The sequence below is a fragment of the Struthio camelus genome, chromosome 17 (assembly GCF_040807025.1).
Source record: "Struthio camelus isolate bStrCam1 chromosome 17, bStrCam1.hap1, whole genome shotgun sequence".
NCBI lineage: Eukaryota > Metazoa > Chordata > Aves > Struthioniformes > Struthionidae > Struthio > Struthio camelus.
The window spans coordinates 8,894,092-8,907,679 of NC_090958.1; the positions used below are offsets into that span (position 1 = coordinate 8,894,092).

General features: G+C 47.3%; 1 protein-coding gene across 11 annotated transcripts in view; it reads left to right on the top strand.

The window, feature by feature from the left end:
• The window catches only part of ADORA2A (adenosine A2a receptor), a 51,441-nt gene that overhangs the window by 3,412 nt on the left and 34,441 nt on the right, over positions 1-13,588 (top strand). For 5 of the 11 annotated variants that reach the window (XM_068910658.1, XM_068910660.1, XM_068910662.1 and 2 more), the window contains exon 2: positions 12,273-13,170. In XM_068910658.1, the coding sequence (XP_068766759.1) occupies positions 12,821-13,170 (350 nt within the window). In that variant the 5' untranslated portion in view covers positions 12,273-12,820. Of the gene's footprint in view, positions 1-1,490; positions 1,795-4,518; positions 4,538-4,690; positions 6,927-8,676; positions 8,852-10,245; positions 10,418-11,166; positions 11,244-12,272; positions 13,171-13,588 lie in introns of those variants that run through there. The other 6 variants (XM_068910655.1, XM_068910654.1, XM_068910652.1 and 3 more) reach the window with 6 other exon arrangements.

A 13,588-nucleotide genomic window follows, 5' to 3' on the forward strand; every position in this document is an offset into this window, starting at 1 on the left:
GATCTGCAGTGGAGACGCCACCCTTTCCTGGCGTGCAGGAAACCCCCCCATGGCCAACTTAAACCTCCTTTGCTCTAACTCCTTCGTCATCTTAACCGCAGAGAGTAACCCACAGAGGATCGGCCAAGGCAACCTTAGAACTAGAATTAGCCTGGATACCTGCTGGCTCTGTGAGTGGATGATCAGGGCTGTGATCTCTTTCACTCCTCAGCCTGAATTCTGTAAGAAGTAAATTGTATGGAAAGCTGGATACCTTGGGTTTGATGTGGCTGGAAATCTGCAGTGCTGCGTGAGGACTTTGCAATTACAATGCCACATAGAACTGTAAAGTTAGGCCAAAATTGCTTGGATAAACACATGGTGACGAGGTTATAAGAGCTGATGAGCCACTAAGAGAAAGCTTTGGAGAGTTCAGAGAAAAGCCACACGCAACAAGAGGCCTCTGCAAAAATTACACATTTGAGGTGATCGCTGGCAGGCAAAAGAGAAAACTCTGCTGCAGAACGTGTTTGAGCATAAGCGTTGTCCATTCCTCTTCAGGGCACCCTGGGCTTGGTTCAGGTGCCTTAAACAGACATCTGGTGCCGTCTGAGACACCCGTGTGGGGAGCTGGCAGAGAACGAGATAGCACCTAAGGGAGACACGTGCCCTTCAGAAGTGACAGCAGAGATACAGGGAATGGTTCAGAGCACTTGGAAACTCACTAGCTGCTTATATTGAAGCAACTCACTCAACCCTATGTGTTTAGTTTAGGACTTGTTTTGGAAAAAGCATGCTTTTTGTCATTGTGCTTGTTGGTTGGTTATTAAAAAATTAGCAGGTAACATAAAATACAATCAATAATGTTAATATATACAAATACCATTGTAGAAAATGTATAAGAGCAGGAGTAGAAAAATGTCCTTGCTGACAAAGGAGCAGGAAATGTAGTGCCGGGAAGGCCAGGCTTGAAATTTCATGTATGTTTTGCATCTCTTGCTAACGTATTTTGATTTTTTTTTTGAAAAAGCTACATGTTTCAAGCCCAAAGAAAATAAGTAATTTGCTACAACTACAAATACAGCCATAGAGGGCAGGGTTTGAAAAGAGATGACAGCTACAAGATGGATTGTATTTATCTTAAATGATAAGTCTGGGGTTGCATGCGGTAGGTTTATCACTATCTGACAGGTAAAGAGATAAAGGCCAGGTGTTACAGGGGGGATGTGGAAAGATCTGAAACAGGAGTTGAGATTGCTTTACATAGCATTTTTAGGGAACATTTACAAACAATGCATCTGAGACAATGGAGAAGTTAGCGGGGAGTGAAACTTCTCGCAGGGATGGTTTGAGCCAGGAGTAGACGGGCAGGGGGAGGGAAAGGCTGGCTCAGGCAGAGGATGAGGGAATCTTCCTGTCCCTCTCCGATACAAGGAGAGGAAAGGGGGTTTTTCCTGCAGCTTGGGAGACGTGACGGATGACATGCTGGGCTCCTATCTGCACGTCGATTAGCATTTGTGATTGCACTCACATCCAGGGTGGAAGGCACTCGGCCGTTCTCAAGAGGCCTCTAGTATCTTGCAGATTCAGGCTGTTTTTATCTGCCGCTAGTTGAGATACAGCGTTCTCTGTGTCCGCGTCCCCGGTGTTTATCCCAGGCGACGCTCACAGGGACAGTCGTGGCTCCCTGTCCAGCAGCTCTTCCCGGAGGGCAGGGGAAGGACTGTTTGCTGGTGGAGCCGAGTTGAACCCGAACCAGTGCCAGCTGGGGGTCCCGTCTGCATTTCTCGCGGGGCCGGGCCCTGGCGTCCTCGAGTGAGTAATGCTGCTGACCAGAGCGCGGTGTAATTTGGTCTCCTTCTGCTCTTCTAACGCGTCTGACTGGGAGTGGCGAGGTTTGCACTGCTCTCCCTGTTAGAAGTTTCTTTCCTCGTTTAGTAGTCAGCCTCAGTGTCCCTCCCGTTTTTCTCCTGGTTTTGCTTCTTTGGGGCTATTTTGTTTTGTTTTCCCCTATTGTGGCCTCCTCCTGCTTCTGTCCTCTTTTTTCCTTACTGAAGGAGCATAAGCGTTTCTGTCCTCTTTGCTGGAGGGACTCGAACCTTTGCCTGTCTGTGATGTTGACCGTTGCTCACAGCCCCCACATGGTACCGGGAGAGTCCTCTAAAAGTTGACCTGTCCTTTTGGCTGTTGAGGTTTCCTCAGAGCGGGGCTGTCAGATCCTGGTATGAATCAGGCGTTGAGGTTAAGGAGTTAAGGGAAGTAGGCTGTTAAATATCACGTCGTGTGCTGATAACAGCTTTGGTTTCAGCATGAGGTCCATATCCTTGGGCACGCGCTGGGTTTTTCCGTAAGAAAAATTTCCCAGGACAAAAGACAGTCAAGAGGTGTTTGGCTCCTCGGTACTCTCTTCAGAAGAGAGACGTGCTTGAAATTGATTTGAATGATTACAGTTTCCACAGACGTCTAATCCACAGATCAGTGCCCAGGTTCAATGGGACGATGGAAAATAACATCAGGCTGACTTGGGCGGCCACCAGCACCATTACAGTTCCCAGAGCATGTGTGAGGAAGCACGCTGACTTTTAAAAAATTAGTTACATGTCCTGAGGCCTTTAGGTCTTGCATTTTAAGCCAAAATGGCTTGTGCTAATGGCTATCTAGTCGATCCCTTAAAGTACCACGATTCCAAAAGGTGCCTCCCTCCGAGAAATCAGACCTCTTTAGCTGGATCCCTTGAAACTGAGGCACCTGACTGTGTTAGACACTTAAAATACATTAATCTCTTGGGTTTTTTTGGTTTTTTGTTTGGGGATTTTTTTGGTTTTGTTTAGATGCTGATCCAAACTTTGCTTGCCCATTATGAGTTTAGGATTATAAGCTGGGTAGACATAGGGAGTTCTGGGGGACTGGATGTGGTTAGGTGACTGTTTTTCTCTGGTACGTCTAAGCGGTGCCAGTTCCTGCAGGTGATAGGTAGGTAAGGAGCTGTTATTCTTGGGATGAAAACTGGAACGAGGGTTCAGTGACAGTTGTTGTTCTTCCTGCCTCTTTCCTGAAGGGAGATCTTCCTTTTCCTCCACGTAGCCACCAGGACAGCCTAGCTGTATGATTAAGCAAAAGAGGAACTCGGTCCGTTTGGGTAGAAACCACCCTAAAGGCTGGGGATGCCTGTTTTGTGGGGGCCTCTTTTGGCTCCATCTCTGCCGGACTAACTTCTTTTGAACTTGGAGTCAAATACCGCAGTCCCTAAGGAGTTTCCCTGGGGAATCTCTTTTGGCTTATCTTTGTCCTGCTGGTTGTGAGGACGGTGGCTGTCGTGCATTTGAGAAATGGTTGCAGATGTCTTTACAGCTGGAGCTTTTTATGGTCCTACTGCGCAGAAACTGTGAAGTATCTTAGGTTTTCATAGGAGTCAAGGACCGCTTTCCATGTACGATAGAGATGTCGCTGTCGTAGCAGCCTGCTTGCTGCCGGTCTCCTTGCCCTTCTGTTCCCCGTAGGCAAGCACGCTAACTTACAAACAGCTGGCAAGATGCTCGATCCAGTGGAATGTTTTATAAAGTGATTTATGAATGGCTACCGGCTCTCCAGCGCAGTAGTTTGATGCAGAGGGAAAGAAAGTGTCCCTAGAAACGTCACTTTTGCCAGCGGCGCGTGCTCTCCCCACCCCTGAGCGTCGGCGTCTGTGGCCTGCACGGAGTCAGAGGAAGTGAGCAGAAGTAGCCGGCTGTCACGTCTAAATGGATGTGCTTTCACCACAGCACAAGGACTTAGGAAATGAAGGAAAGACTTTGTTAGAGTCCTCAGAGCATCAGCTGAGCGTTACGCTGTGGGGATCAGTAAGCAGCAACACTGGACAGTTCTTAATAAATCGGACTATAATCAAGGACTTTATTTAAGAAAAATAAGAAGCTGCGAGTACCTCTAGAAAGGCCCGTGTTGGCTTGGCTGACTGTGATAGTGAAAATGCAAGTCATTTTGCAAGAGCGACAGAAGTATGGTGCAAGTCATAGCGGAGGAGGCGGGGGAACTAAATAAGGGCATGTGGCCTTGAGACATCAGAGCCTCAAGTCCTCCAGCACAGAGGTTGGGAGAGGCCTAAAAATACTTTGTAGATGGCTTTGAGACTGTGAGGCAGAAAGGCTGGTGGGGTGATGAGGGGTGACCCAGAGTGAAGGAGGATTAGCCGGTCAGGATAAGCATCTTAAGGAAACAGAAGAGGGAAAGTTGCTGGAAACTAGCTGGGCAAAAAAACTGCTTTTGCCGGCTTCTGGGGTGAGCGCGCGACGCCAGCGTTGTCAGTCTGTCTACGTGCTGTTTCGCTGGGAGCTGGGTGACAAGCTGAGCGGTGCGCAGCCTGGGGGTGCGAGAGGCCAGGATCCTGCCCGGAGCCCCGCGGGAGTTAGGGGTTCTTGCGCGGGCCGCAAACCAGCGGGCGCTGCGCGGCACGAGGCGCGCGCGCTCGCTGCCTGGGGCTGGGGCAGCGGCGAGCAGCCCGCGCAGAGCCCGGGCCGGGCAGCGCCGGCTGCACCCTGCCGCTGTCTCCCTGCTCAAAACGGTAAGAGAAGGGAACGAGCTGGGAAGGGGGGAGGTGATGGGCTGCGTTAGCCGTCCGAGAGGACTGACCGCTTTTGTCTTGCGGTGGGGTGCGAGTCCAAACACCCAGGCAGACGCGCTCCACGGTGGGTCCCGGGCAGACGCGCTCCACGGTGGGTCCGCAATAACCGCCGTCGCTCAGAGGCGCCAGTGTGTGAGCGACAGACGAGCTAAAGCCGTGATACAGGTGGGCTTTGGCTCCGAGGCGGGTAGGAGTCTCTCATCCCTGTTCATATTGTCCAGTGCCTTCACCAGGCTGGGGTAGGACACCTTGGGCTGCGGATTTTAAGCCACACAGAGAGATACTGGGGAAAAAAGCCTATTCCTTCTACTATGGAAGACGTGACGTTGGCTGCCCTGGTCGAGGAGCGCAGCCCGCGCCGGAGCCCAGGCGGTCTGGGTTCACCGTGGCAGGGCTTCGACGAACCCTTCTTGCGGCCTGCAGCGCGACGGCGCTCAGAGGGGAGGCAGCCGGGCTCTGCGGCCGGGGTGCACACCTGCGGTTCGAGAAGGCAATAGGGTTTGGGAACAGCTGGATAGAAATGCAGGCAAATGGGCAGATAAACAAAATTTGGGACTGCGTGTCTTGAAACTTCATATAGAGGTGAGGTGGCATCTGGAGCGAAGTCCACACCATTGCTTTAAAATATACCAGAATGGGCACGTTAGCTATTGCTAGCGCATGGTAAGTATTTCTGAAGCAAATTCTTCCTTAGCCTGTATTCCTCAGTGGGTCGCCTCTTCTTGAAATCCTGTTCCTCGTTTCTCTTGTTTTATTCCTCGTGTGTGAACGCAGTTGGCTTTGGCAGGGCCGAGGGGAGGTGAGATTTAACTTTCAGCTTTTCCCTCACACAGAAAAGGAAAACCAGATCCTCAGAGACATTGTGGGTGATGTTGGTAGCAGTAACTTCTTTGTGGCCAGGGTGCTTTGTTTTAATTATGCTTTTTTACATGTCTGTATTATGAAAAGTTATCCAAATGCTCCATTTTTTATTTTTGGCAATGGCACTGTAGGTGAATTGATGTCGTTAATCCTGGATACAAATAGTTTGTTCCAAAATCCAATGTGTTTTTGTGCCTTTTGGTGTTGTGTCGTGACACCTGCTGCCCAGTAGCACTAGGGCAGCGAGACAAGCCGCCTCTAGTGGGCACAGGGGACCCTTTCTCCTGCCGCTCGTTTGTTTGCTCCAGCTTCTTTAGCGGCTGGTCATTCAGCCTTACTTAGTTTTGCCCTTCCTGGCTTTTCTGTGATTGTTAACGTGGAAATCGTTACTGTGAGGTTTTTTTTTCTTACTTGATTTTAAACATTTGTAACATCCATTTAGGGGGAAAAAGAGGAAAGGGAAAAAAAAAAAGGTCAAATGTGTTCTGTTCCAGTCTTCTCTTCCGCTACTGCAATAAAAATTAATCCACTTCTAGTACTTGGAGGGCAGGAGGCAAAGCTGAAATACTGGTTTCAGATTAGCCGTTTCTGTTAGCTGGCTCATCTGTGCTAGGACCTTTACTTGTTTTCTGATGCGGTTTCTCTTTTTTGACAGTTTTGATTTGTGATTTTATATTGGGAATAAACAAGACGAGAAGAGAGAAGTGAGACAGAGTTGAAGGGTTTGATCGTTTATGCTTTTTATTGCTGTTACTGATAGAGCAGCATAGGTGTCTGTTATCCCAGTAATCCCCCTCGTCAGTGAAGACTTTTGTCTGCACCCAGATTCGCCCTGTTTGTTCTCACTGTGAACAGAGGCTCCTTTTTGGACCTGAACTGCAGCAGAGCTGGAAATGCAAAGCAGAAATAGTGTCCCTCTGCCACATGCCTGAACTTACAAAGATCAGGGGCAGTACAGACTTCTGAAGAGCCACCGCTTTTCCCTTGCGCAAGTAGGTGGCGTGGAGGTTGTAAGTAAGCGTTGAAGGGCTGCTGTTTTCCTGTTAGAGGGGATTAGAGCAAGTTTAGAAAAGCTGGAGCCCTCGTTTTGTTCAGCGTTTCTGGAGAACTGGCAGAGCCGTTCCTGGGATCTCATTGCCCAGGCGTAGGTTTTTACGCTGGTGAGAGACCTCGCTCCCCGCAGGGAGGCAGGCTCTGTGCTTCAGAGGATCCTTGGCCCTGAGTTTTTCTCAGGCAGAACATCAGTGACCCGGGTGATGTGTTGGATAAGGTCTGAAACAAGATGCCCTGCAAGGGTCCAACTGCAACGTGGAGCCCTTTGATAGACCAACGCTTCCTAGACATCACCATTTGCTGCGTTTGTGTGGGTGTCCACGAAGGCAGGCGTGCAAGAGATCGGGCACCTGTAGCTCCGCTGAAGGCTGATGGAAACTGCAAGCGCTCCAGATACCTGAAAACCAAGAGCGTGGTGCGTTGATAATTTTGCCTGCTTTGTTTCACTCGTATCCTTTGTTAACAAAAGACAGTCTAGAGGGAAATAGTCTATTATTAATATTTAATTTCCTCCTATTACTGTAAGCAGATGACCTAAAAGATCATTTAAAAATGCAGCCAATAATAAAGGAAATAGAGGAGCCAGAAGAAGTATGTCTTGGTGAGACATGTGATGCCTCCCTTCCTCCTCTCTCCTGCCCAACCCAGCTGTGTCTCTGCGTCCTTCAGCAGGAGGGAGAGAAGCCGCGAGGCTGCTCTCTGACGGCTCCAACCACGCGGGCCGTGTGAAGCAGTGAAGGGCATGGGGAAGCCATTCTGCGTGAGGCAGTCATCAAATATCTTTTGTGAATTCGTGTAAAGCTTGTGTGCACGTTGGCTTATTTAAAGATATGGTGAGAGACAAGATTTCTTAGAAACTTTGATTTGAAAAATACTGAGATTCTCTTTGAGCTGAAGGGCTTTCAAAGAGAGGATAAAAACTGACAAGCATCTCTCCCCTCCAGGCTTTGGAAGGTAGAAAACAAGTGAGTTAGCAGCACCAATTTTCTGCTTATTGCTGTATGCGAATTCAAGGATTTTCCCTAAGGGAACTAGGTGATCTGTACGTGGCTGGTACCTGGGAAGGGTCGTGTTGTCAGGAGGAGATGTGAGGCTGTTATCTGTGGAATGAGTCTTGTTCTTGGATGTTGTCTCCTGAAAGGGCCACCGTTCCCCTTCCCCGCTGGCCTCACATGAGCTGCCTGCTGCATTCCTGCCTTATTTCCCCCATCCTGAAGCAAACAAGGAAAAAACAATCTTGTCTGGAGCCTGGGAGGAGCTACAGCTCCTGGGGGAAGGCCGAGGAAGCTCTAGTTTGTTACCTGCATGCCCACAGACTGTCTTGGGTGCACCGAGGGCCACTATTCCTTGAGGGATTTTGCTAATGTATCTCAAGAGGAGCTGTCAAACCAGCATGTCACAGACGCTGTCAAATACATCAGTCCAACACAATGAGAGAGGAAGGAGTCTTCTCCTTACCAGTGTAATGGAGCATGGGGATCCAAAACCAAGATAACTAAACTCAGCCTAAAGGGGACAAGAGCAGGAGATAAATGTATTTAGGAGTGCTATTTGAGCCCAACAGTGGCTAGTGCTCACCTGGGCTCTTTGGCACTCAGTAGACTGTAGGAGCAACACCTTCATCCAAAACCAACTGGAGATCCCAAACAAAAGCTTGCTCAGTCTCCAGTGGTGAATTGCTTCATGGGAACGTGCTGTTCAGATGCTTTATTGAATTTTCAAGGAGCAGTTTTTCACTGAGGCTGAAATATGAGCGAGAACAGAGTGTTCCAAATCACTAAAAGCGAACAGGGCAACAGCTTTACGGGTTTGTGAGTGGCAAGAAAGGTTTATTTAATAATGGGGAAAAGGCCGGAACATAGCCCAGGGTATCAAGGAAGAATTAATCCAATTAACAAAATGAAACATGAGCTTGAGGAGAAATACTAATTGTAGCTGTCCAGCAGGTTGCGTGATACAGGTTATTTTTCCTAAGTTTTGAGAAGCTTGCAATATTGATCCCTCAAGGGCCCAAGAGGTTTAATATACACTTTCCCAGTGAGTAAAACGGGCTGTTAATTAATTTTAATTTGTCAGACCTAGTTGCTGAGCCTTTGAGTCTTGCATGAAGTGGATGATTCTGTAATAAATCTCTATTTCTTCAGAATATGTGTCTTTTTCTCTAGGTGGTATTTCATTTTGTCCCTGTAAATGCAGTAAATTTCTAGCCATGAGCACAGAAACACTGAGCCTATAGTTGTTTTAAAACAAGTTGGAAATACTTCTACAATCAAAGACCCTGTATTGTATTGGGTGAAAGCTATTTCAGGCTGACAGTGCAGGAGATGAATGAGGCAAGGGGTAAGTTTGGGTGAAACATGGGGAACCTCCTGGGTTGGGGAACCTCCTGGGTTGTGGCACCTTTTGTAGGTAGCAGGTGCAAGGCCTTTCATGTTGCTGGGGTTGTATGGCTAATAATTACTTTTTCTAATGTCTGTTGCTACCACAGAAGCAGTAGTGCTGAAGTGGACACAAAATACTGTTTTGTCTTGACTGGGACACCTGCTCAGCTTTGGTCATTTCTCTTGGTTTCTGGCTCTGCAGAACTCTCTAATTGCTTCCCAGCCCATCTGGGAGCAGAGTGGAGCGGGGTGGGAGGACATGCCGTCCTCTTCTGGATGTAACATCTGACAGATTGCTTTGGAATTAAACGGCTAGGGGTTGGGTTGAAAAATCAGGCCACCATTTGTGAAGGGAGGTTGAGAAACAAGGGACTAGACAAATTCAAAGCTACATTAGAAAGTTAAAATCAAACTAGGAAACAAATGGTTGCAGGAGAAGGTTAAAAAGCATTGTGTCAGGAAATAGGATGTGATGTCATCGTTAAACTTCAGATTCCAGCATCGTTCTTTTTCAGGATACGTGCAGAGCTGTAGGTAATTCCAGCTTTGTCTTTGTACTAAATGATTAATATCTGGGGGACCTCCACAGCATAGGGCGTTCACTCCATGCCCACCGGGAAAACGGGTTAGTCAGAGAGGAGCCATTGAAAGAGTCAGGTTAAACAAAATGCATCTGGGATTAATATGATCCGTAATGTTACTAAAGGAAGCTCTGAAATGCGAAAGAATAGTCCAGTAATTTCACTTTGGTCCCCTCTGCTGAGGTGTTACACCTCATAAGAGTATGAGGTGCAAGAGCAACACAGTAGTACTTTATGTAAACGTTCTTGGTGTCTGGATGTGCTCGACCGCTTCGAACGTTAATTGCTTTCAGAAAGGTGTTTCTTTAGTTCTTTTGCCTTCATCTCGCAGAGTAGTTTATGCTTTTGTTTGATTGGTTTATTTTACATAGCATTAGTTTTGTCTCAAGTACATCCCAATAATTTTTGGAATTTTTCTTAACTGGTCCTACAGCTGGAGTTTGGTCGTGAGCTTGAGCTGCATGGAAAGGGGAGAGGGTGCTAGGAAATGGGGCATGTGAAGGGCTCCCCCTCCATTGCCAAAGTATTGGTTCATCGCTGTCTGTGCTGCTGTGGTATTAAGAACATGATTTAGCACCCGCTTCAGAGCTTTCGGGCATAACCATGTGATACATGGATACGTGGTCTCTTTCTTAGAGACCAGTTTTACCCCATAGCTTCCCCTAACTTTTTTTCCCTGCTGCCTTTTTCCTGACTTTTTGTCCCTTTCTTGCATGCACAGAGTATTGTAGCATAGTTTTCATCTTGCCCTTTCTGTTTTCTCTCCTTCCAGGTTTTCTTTGTGTCTATTTGATGTGAATTCTAATCCTTTTCCCTGGAAGTCAGGCTGGTGGGGGGTGTTTCCAGTATCACTGGTTTGAAACAAACCCATTAGGACCTGAAATGGATAATCAGACATTGGAGAAGTGATATAGGAGCATACCATTAGCATCACTGAAATACAAGTAAGTAGAAGCAATGTTTGGGAGGTCAGTGGAACACAGGTTATTTGCTAAAAGAAGATAGGCAACACAGAAACTTCTTGGGTTTTTTTGTTCTTGAAAAAAAGATTAAATCAATGATCTTTATCTTCCTCTTTATAGCTAGATCAAAAACTAATCTCTCACGTTGATTTCTCCCACACTAACCAAACAAAATGCACACAAAAGATTTTTGAAGGTGGAGGAAAGGCTAGATTTTGAAGCACATCCAAACCACCAGGAACCATTCACTTTCCTTTCAAATGCAGCATTAGCAATAGAGCTCTAAATCAATGAAAGGTCCAAAATTAGATTATATTCCTGAGATCATATGTGAATCACAAGTTAATCATATTTTCTTGTATTATCACTGTCTTTACCCTTTTATTTTGTCCTGAGAAATTAAGTTACCAACTTCAGAACACAGAGTGAACTGTGAAGGCATGAAACCCTAGTGGGTTAGACCACACCAGATCACTTGTCGGTCTTCTGTTTTGGAGGGGCATGTTGCAGCTGAAAGCGAGCGTGAGTGATTTATCAGTTAGTGCTATGCCTCTCTTACTATCCTAGCCCTCTGTTTTCTTGTCTTAAATTTATGAGAAAATATTGCTGCAAACAGTTTGCTAAATAAGGTTTAAAACCCAGTACAGAAGTGACAGGGTAGGACAGCAGGCAATTATCACTTGACTGCGTGGCATGAGGCCCATATTCTTTATTGCTATATTTTTTGGCAGAATCCGGGGGTAAAATGAACCCACATCTGAATCAGAGATAGGAGGTAACCTGTGAAGATCATGTAAGCATGTAGAAGGTGTGTATGCGTTCATATGCAATGGCAGCTGTAGGGAGTGTGTGTCCTTGCAAGTGGCACCAAGTTTCGTGCCAGGTTGTGTATATGACAGTGCGGGAGCGTGAACGTACGCTTTGAGGGATCATGTTGGCGTTGTGCCTCTGTGAGTGTTTCTTTGGGGTGTGGGGGGGTATCTTGGTGGGTGTGTTTCTGGCTGGTTGTACTTGAAGAATGATGCTGACCTTGTCTGTAGAGTGTGTCAGAATCTGTGGATGCAAAAAACACTGTGTAAAAGGCAGGTATAAAGAAAAAAATGGCTTGCTAATAGCATGAAGATTTATGTAGCAAAGATGGTGTTGCAGGTTGGGAGCTTGCACAAACTCTTGCAGGGAGTGTCTGTTCTCAGCAGGGAAGTATTGGAAAATGTCGCTGTCTGACACCCTGGGCTATTTCCCCTGCCGCTGCTCATGTTTTGGTGTCCTTTGGTGCACGCAAAGGAAACGGTATGGAAACACAGTGAACACACGTGCCAGCAACACAAACCCCTTATGAATGAATGTTCATGTCATCACAGAGCAGTGCATGGGTCCAGCACACTTTTGTGACAAAGTGCACGAGGGTGGGGAGCGTGTGATGGCTCGAGTCTTGTGTTTGTGATGGGAAGGAGACAGGTGTATGTGAAAAGGCTCCTCCACCTTTCCCCTGCGCAGGCACAGCGCTTGCCAAGGCGTGATTAGTGGGGCTCTCGTGTTTCAGGGCAGACTACTGAGCAGCTGCTGAAGTGCCAGCTCCGTTGGTAACTTCAAAAACAAAACATCCCTTGTTTCTCATCACCACTGTGAAATACTGCCTTCCTCAACCTTGGCTTTGGCTCTGCAGCTTTCAAGATAGACAAAATGTGAGATTTTTGCCAGTGATGTATTCTTCTAGGTCTGTTTAATATCCGTTATCAATTTAATATGCCACTTTAATGAGATTTTGCTTTTTCCATCTCCGTGGAGCTGATTACTTAGCGTGTATGGCTTTTGTTTTTTTGTTTTTTGTTTTAAGGAAACAAGTCAAGAAGTTGAATGCTTGCTACAGCTGAATATTTCCTAAGTCCTGGGGTGAAAAGGGGAAAAAGAGAACCATAGGATGTTGCTGGTACATATGTAAATGACAGGAAACCATGACTAGCAGTGTGATTGTCGACAGGAAACAAAAATTCAGAGCCTACGCGACGGTGCCATACAGTGCACTCACCGTGCTGTGTTGTCTGCTGGCCTCTGTGGCCTGGGGAGCAGCGTTCGTCTGCGTGAGCTGTTCTTCTGTGGCCCTATCTGCTGGAGTTCGATGAATTATTCTCTGTCTGGTTAATCCACTTTGCTGGAGTTGGCAAGCCCTGTTTTTTTTTTTTTCTCTGTACACCTGTTACTGTGAAGATCTTGAACAGCCATGGGGAGAAAAGGATGTGTGTGAACCACCCTCGCAAGCTGGCAGCCGACTGAGTGCTCTTCGGACCCCAGGCAGCTTTGAGGTGTCTTGGCTGTTCAGTGCTCTGCAGATATGAACGCTGAGCTTTTCTGGCACGTTCTCACGTTGGCCTGGTTGCTCTCACCATGCTAGTACATGGGAAAGAAGACTTCCTCTCAGACGTAGCTTACATCATCCTGGAACTGGTCATTGCTGTGCTGGCCATCTTGGGGAACATCCTGGTCTGCTGGGCGGTCTACTTGAATAGCAACCTGCAGAACGTCACCAACTACTTTGTGGTGTCCCTGGCTGCTGCTGACATTGCGGTGGGTGTGCTGGCAATCCCCTTTGCCATCACCATCAGCACTGGCTTCTGTGCCTTCTTCTATGGCTGCCTTTTCATTGCCTGCTTTGTCCTGGTCCTGACTCAGAGTTCGATCTTCAGCCTCCTTGCTATTGCCATTGACAGAATCATTGCAATCCGCATACCCCTCAGGTAAGCGTGGGGTGGGCTGGGGGAAGGAGGACGGGATCTTGGTGAGGGATGGACATCAATAAAAGCAACAGATCTGGAGAAGAACTGAGAGGGGGAAGTTAAATGAGCAGCAGCACTTTATTTCTTGTAATTTGAAAAACGCTTTTCTAGGTCTTGAAAGCTGCCTTGGCTGCTGGATCTTCAGGTTGTTTCTTTTCCAGTTCTTCTCTGTCCTCATAGAGCATGTGCCCATGGCATTGCACGGGTGCTGCCTAGGAGCTGGCGTTCCATATTTAGACAGGATCATGCTGTAACCTCAATAACTTGTGTTCTCGGCTGGAGCAGGCAGTGCCAGAAGGATCGCTGTGGGAAAGCTGAGCTACAGCTATATGCAGTGGAGGGAAGAAAGGGGCTGAGTGCAGCTGATCTCCTTCCTGTT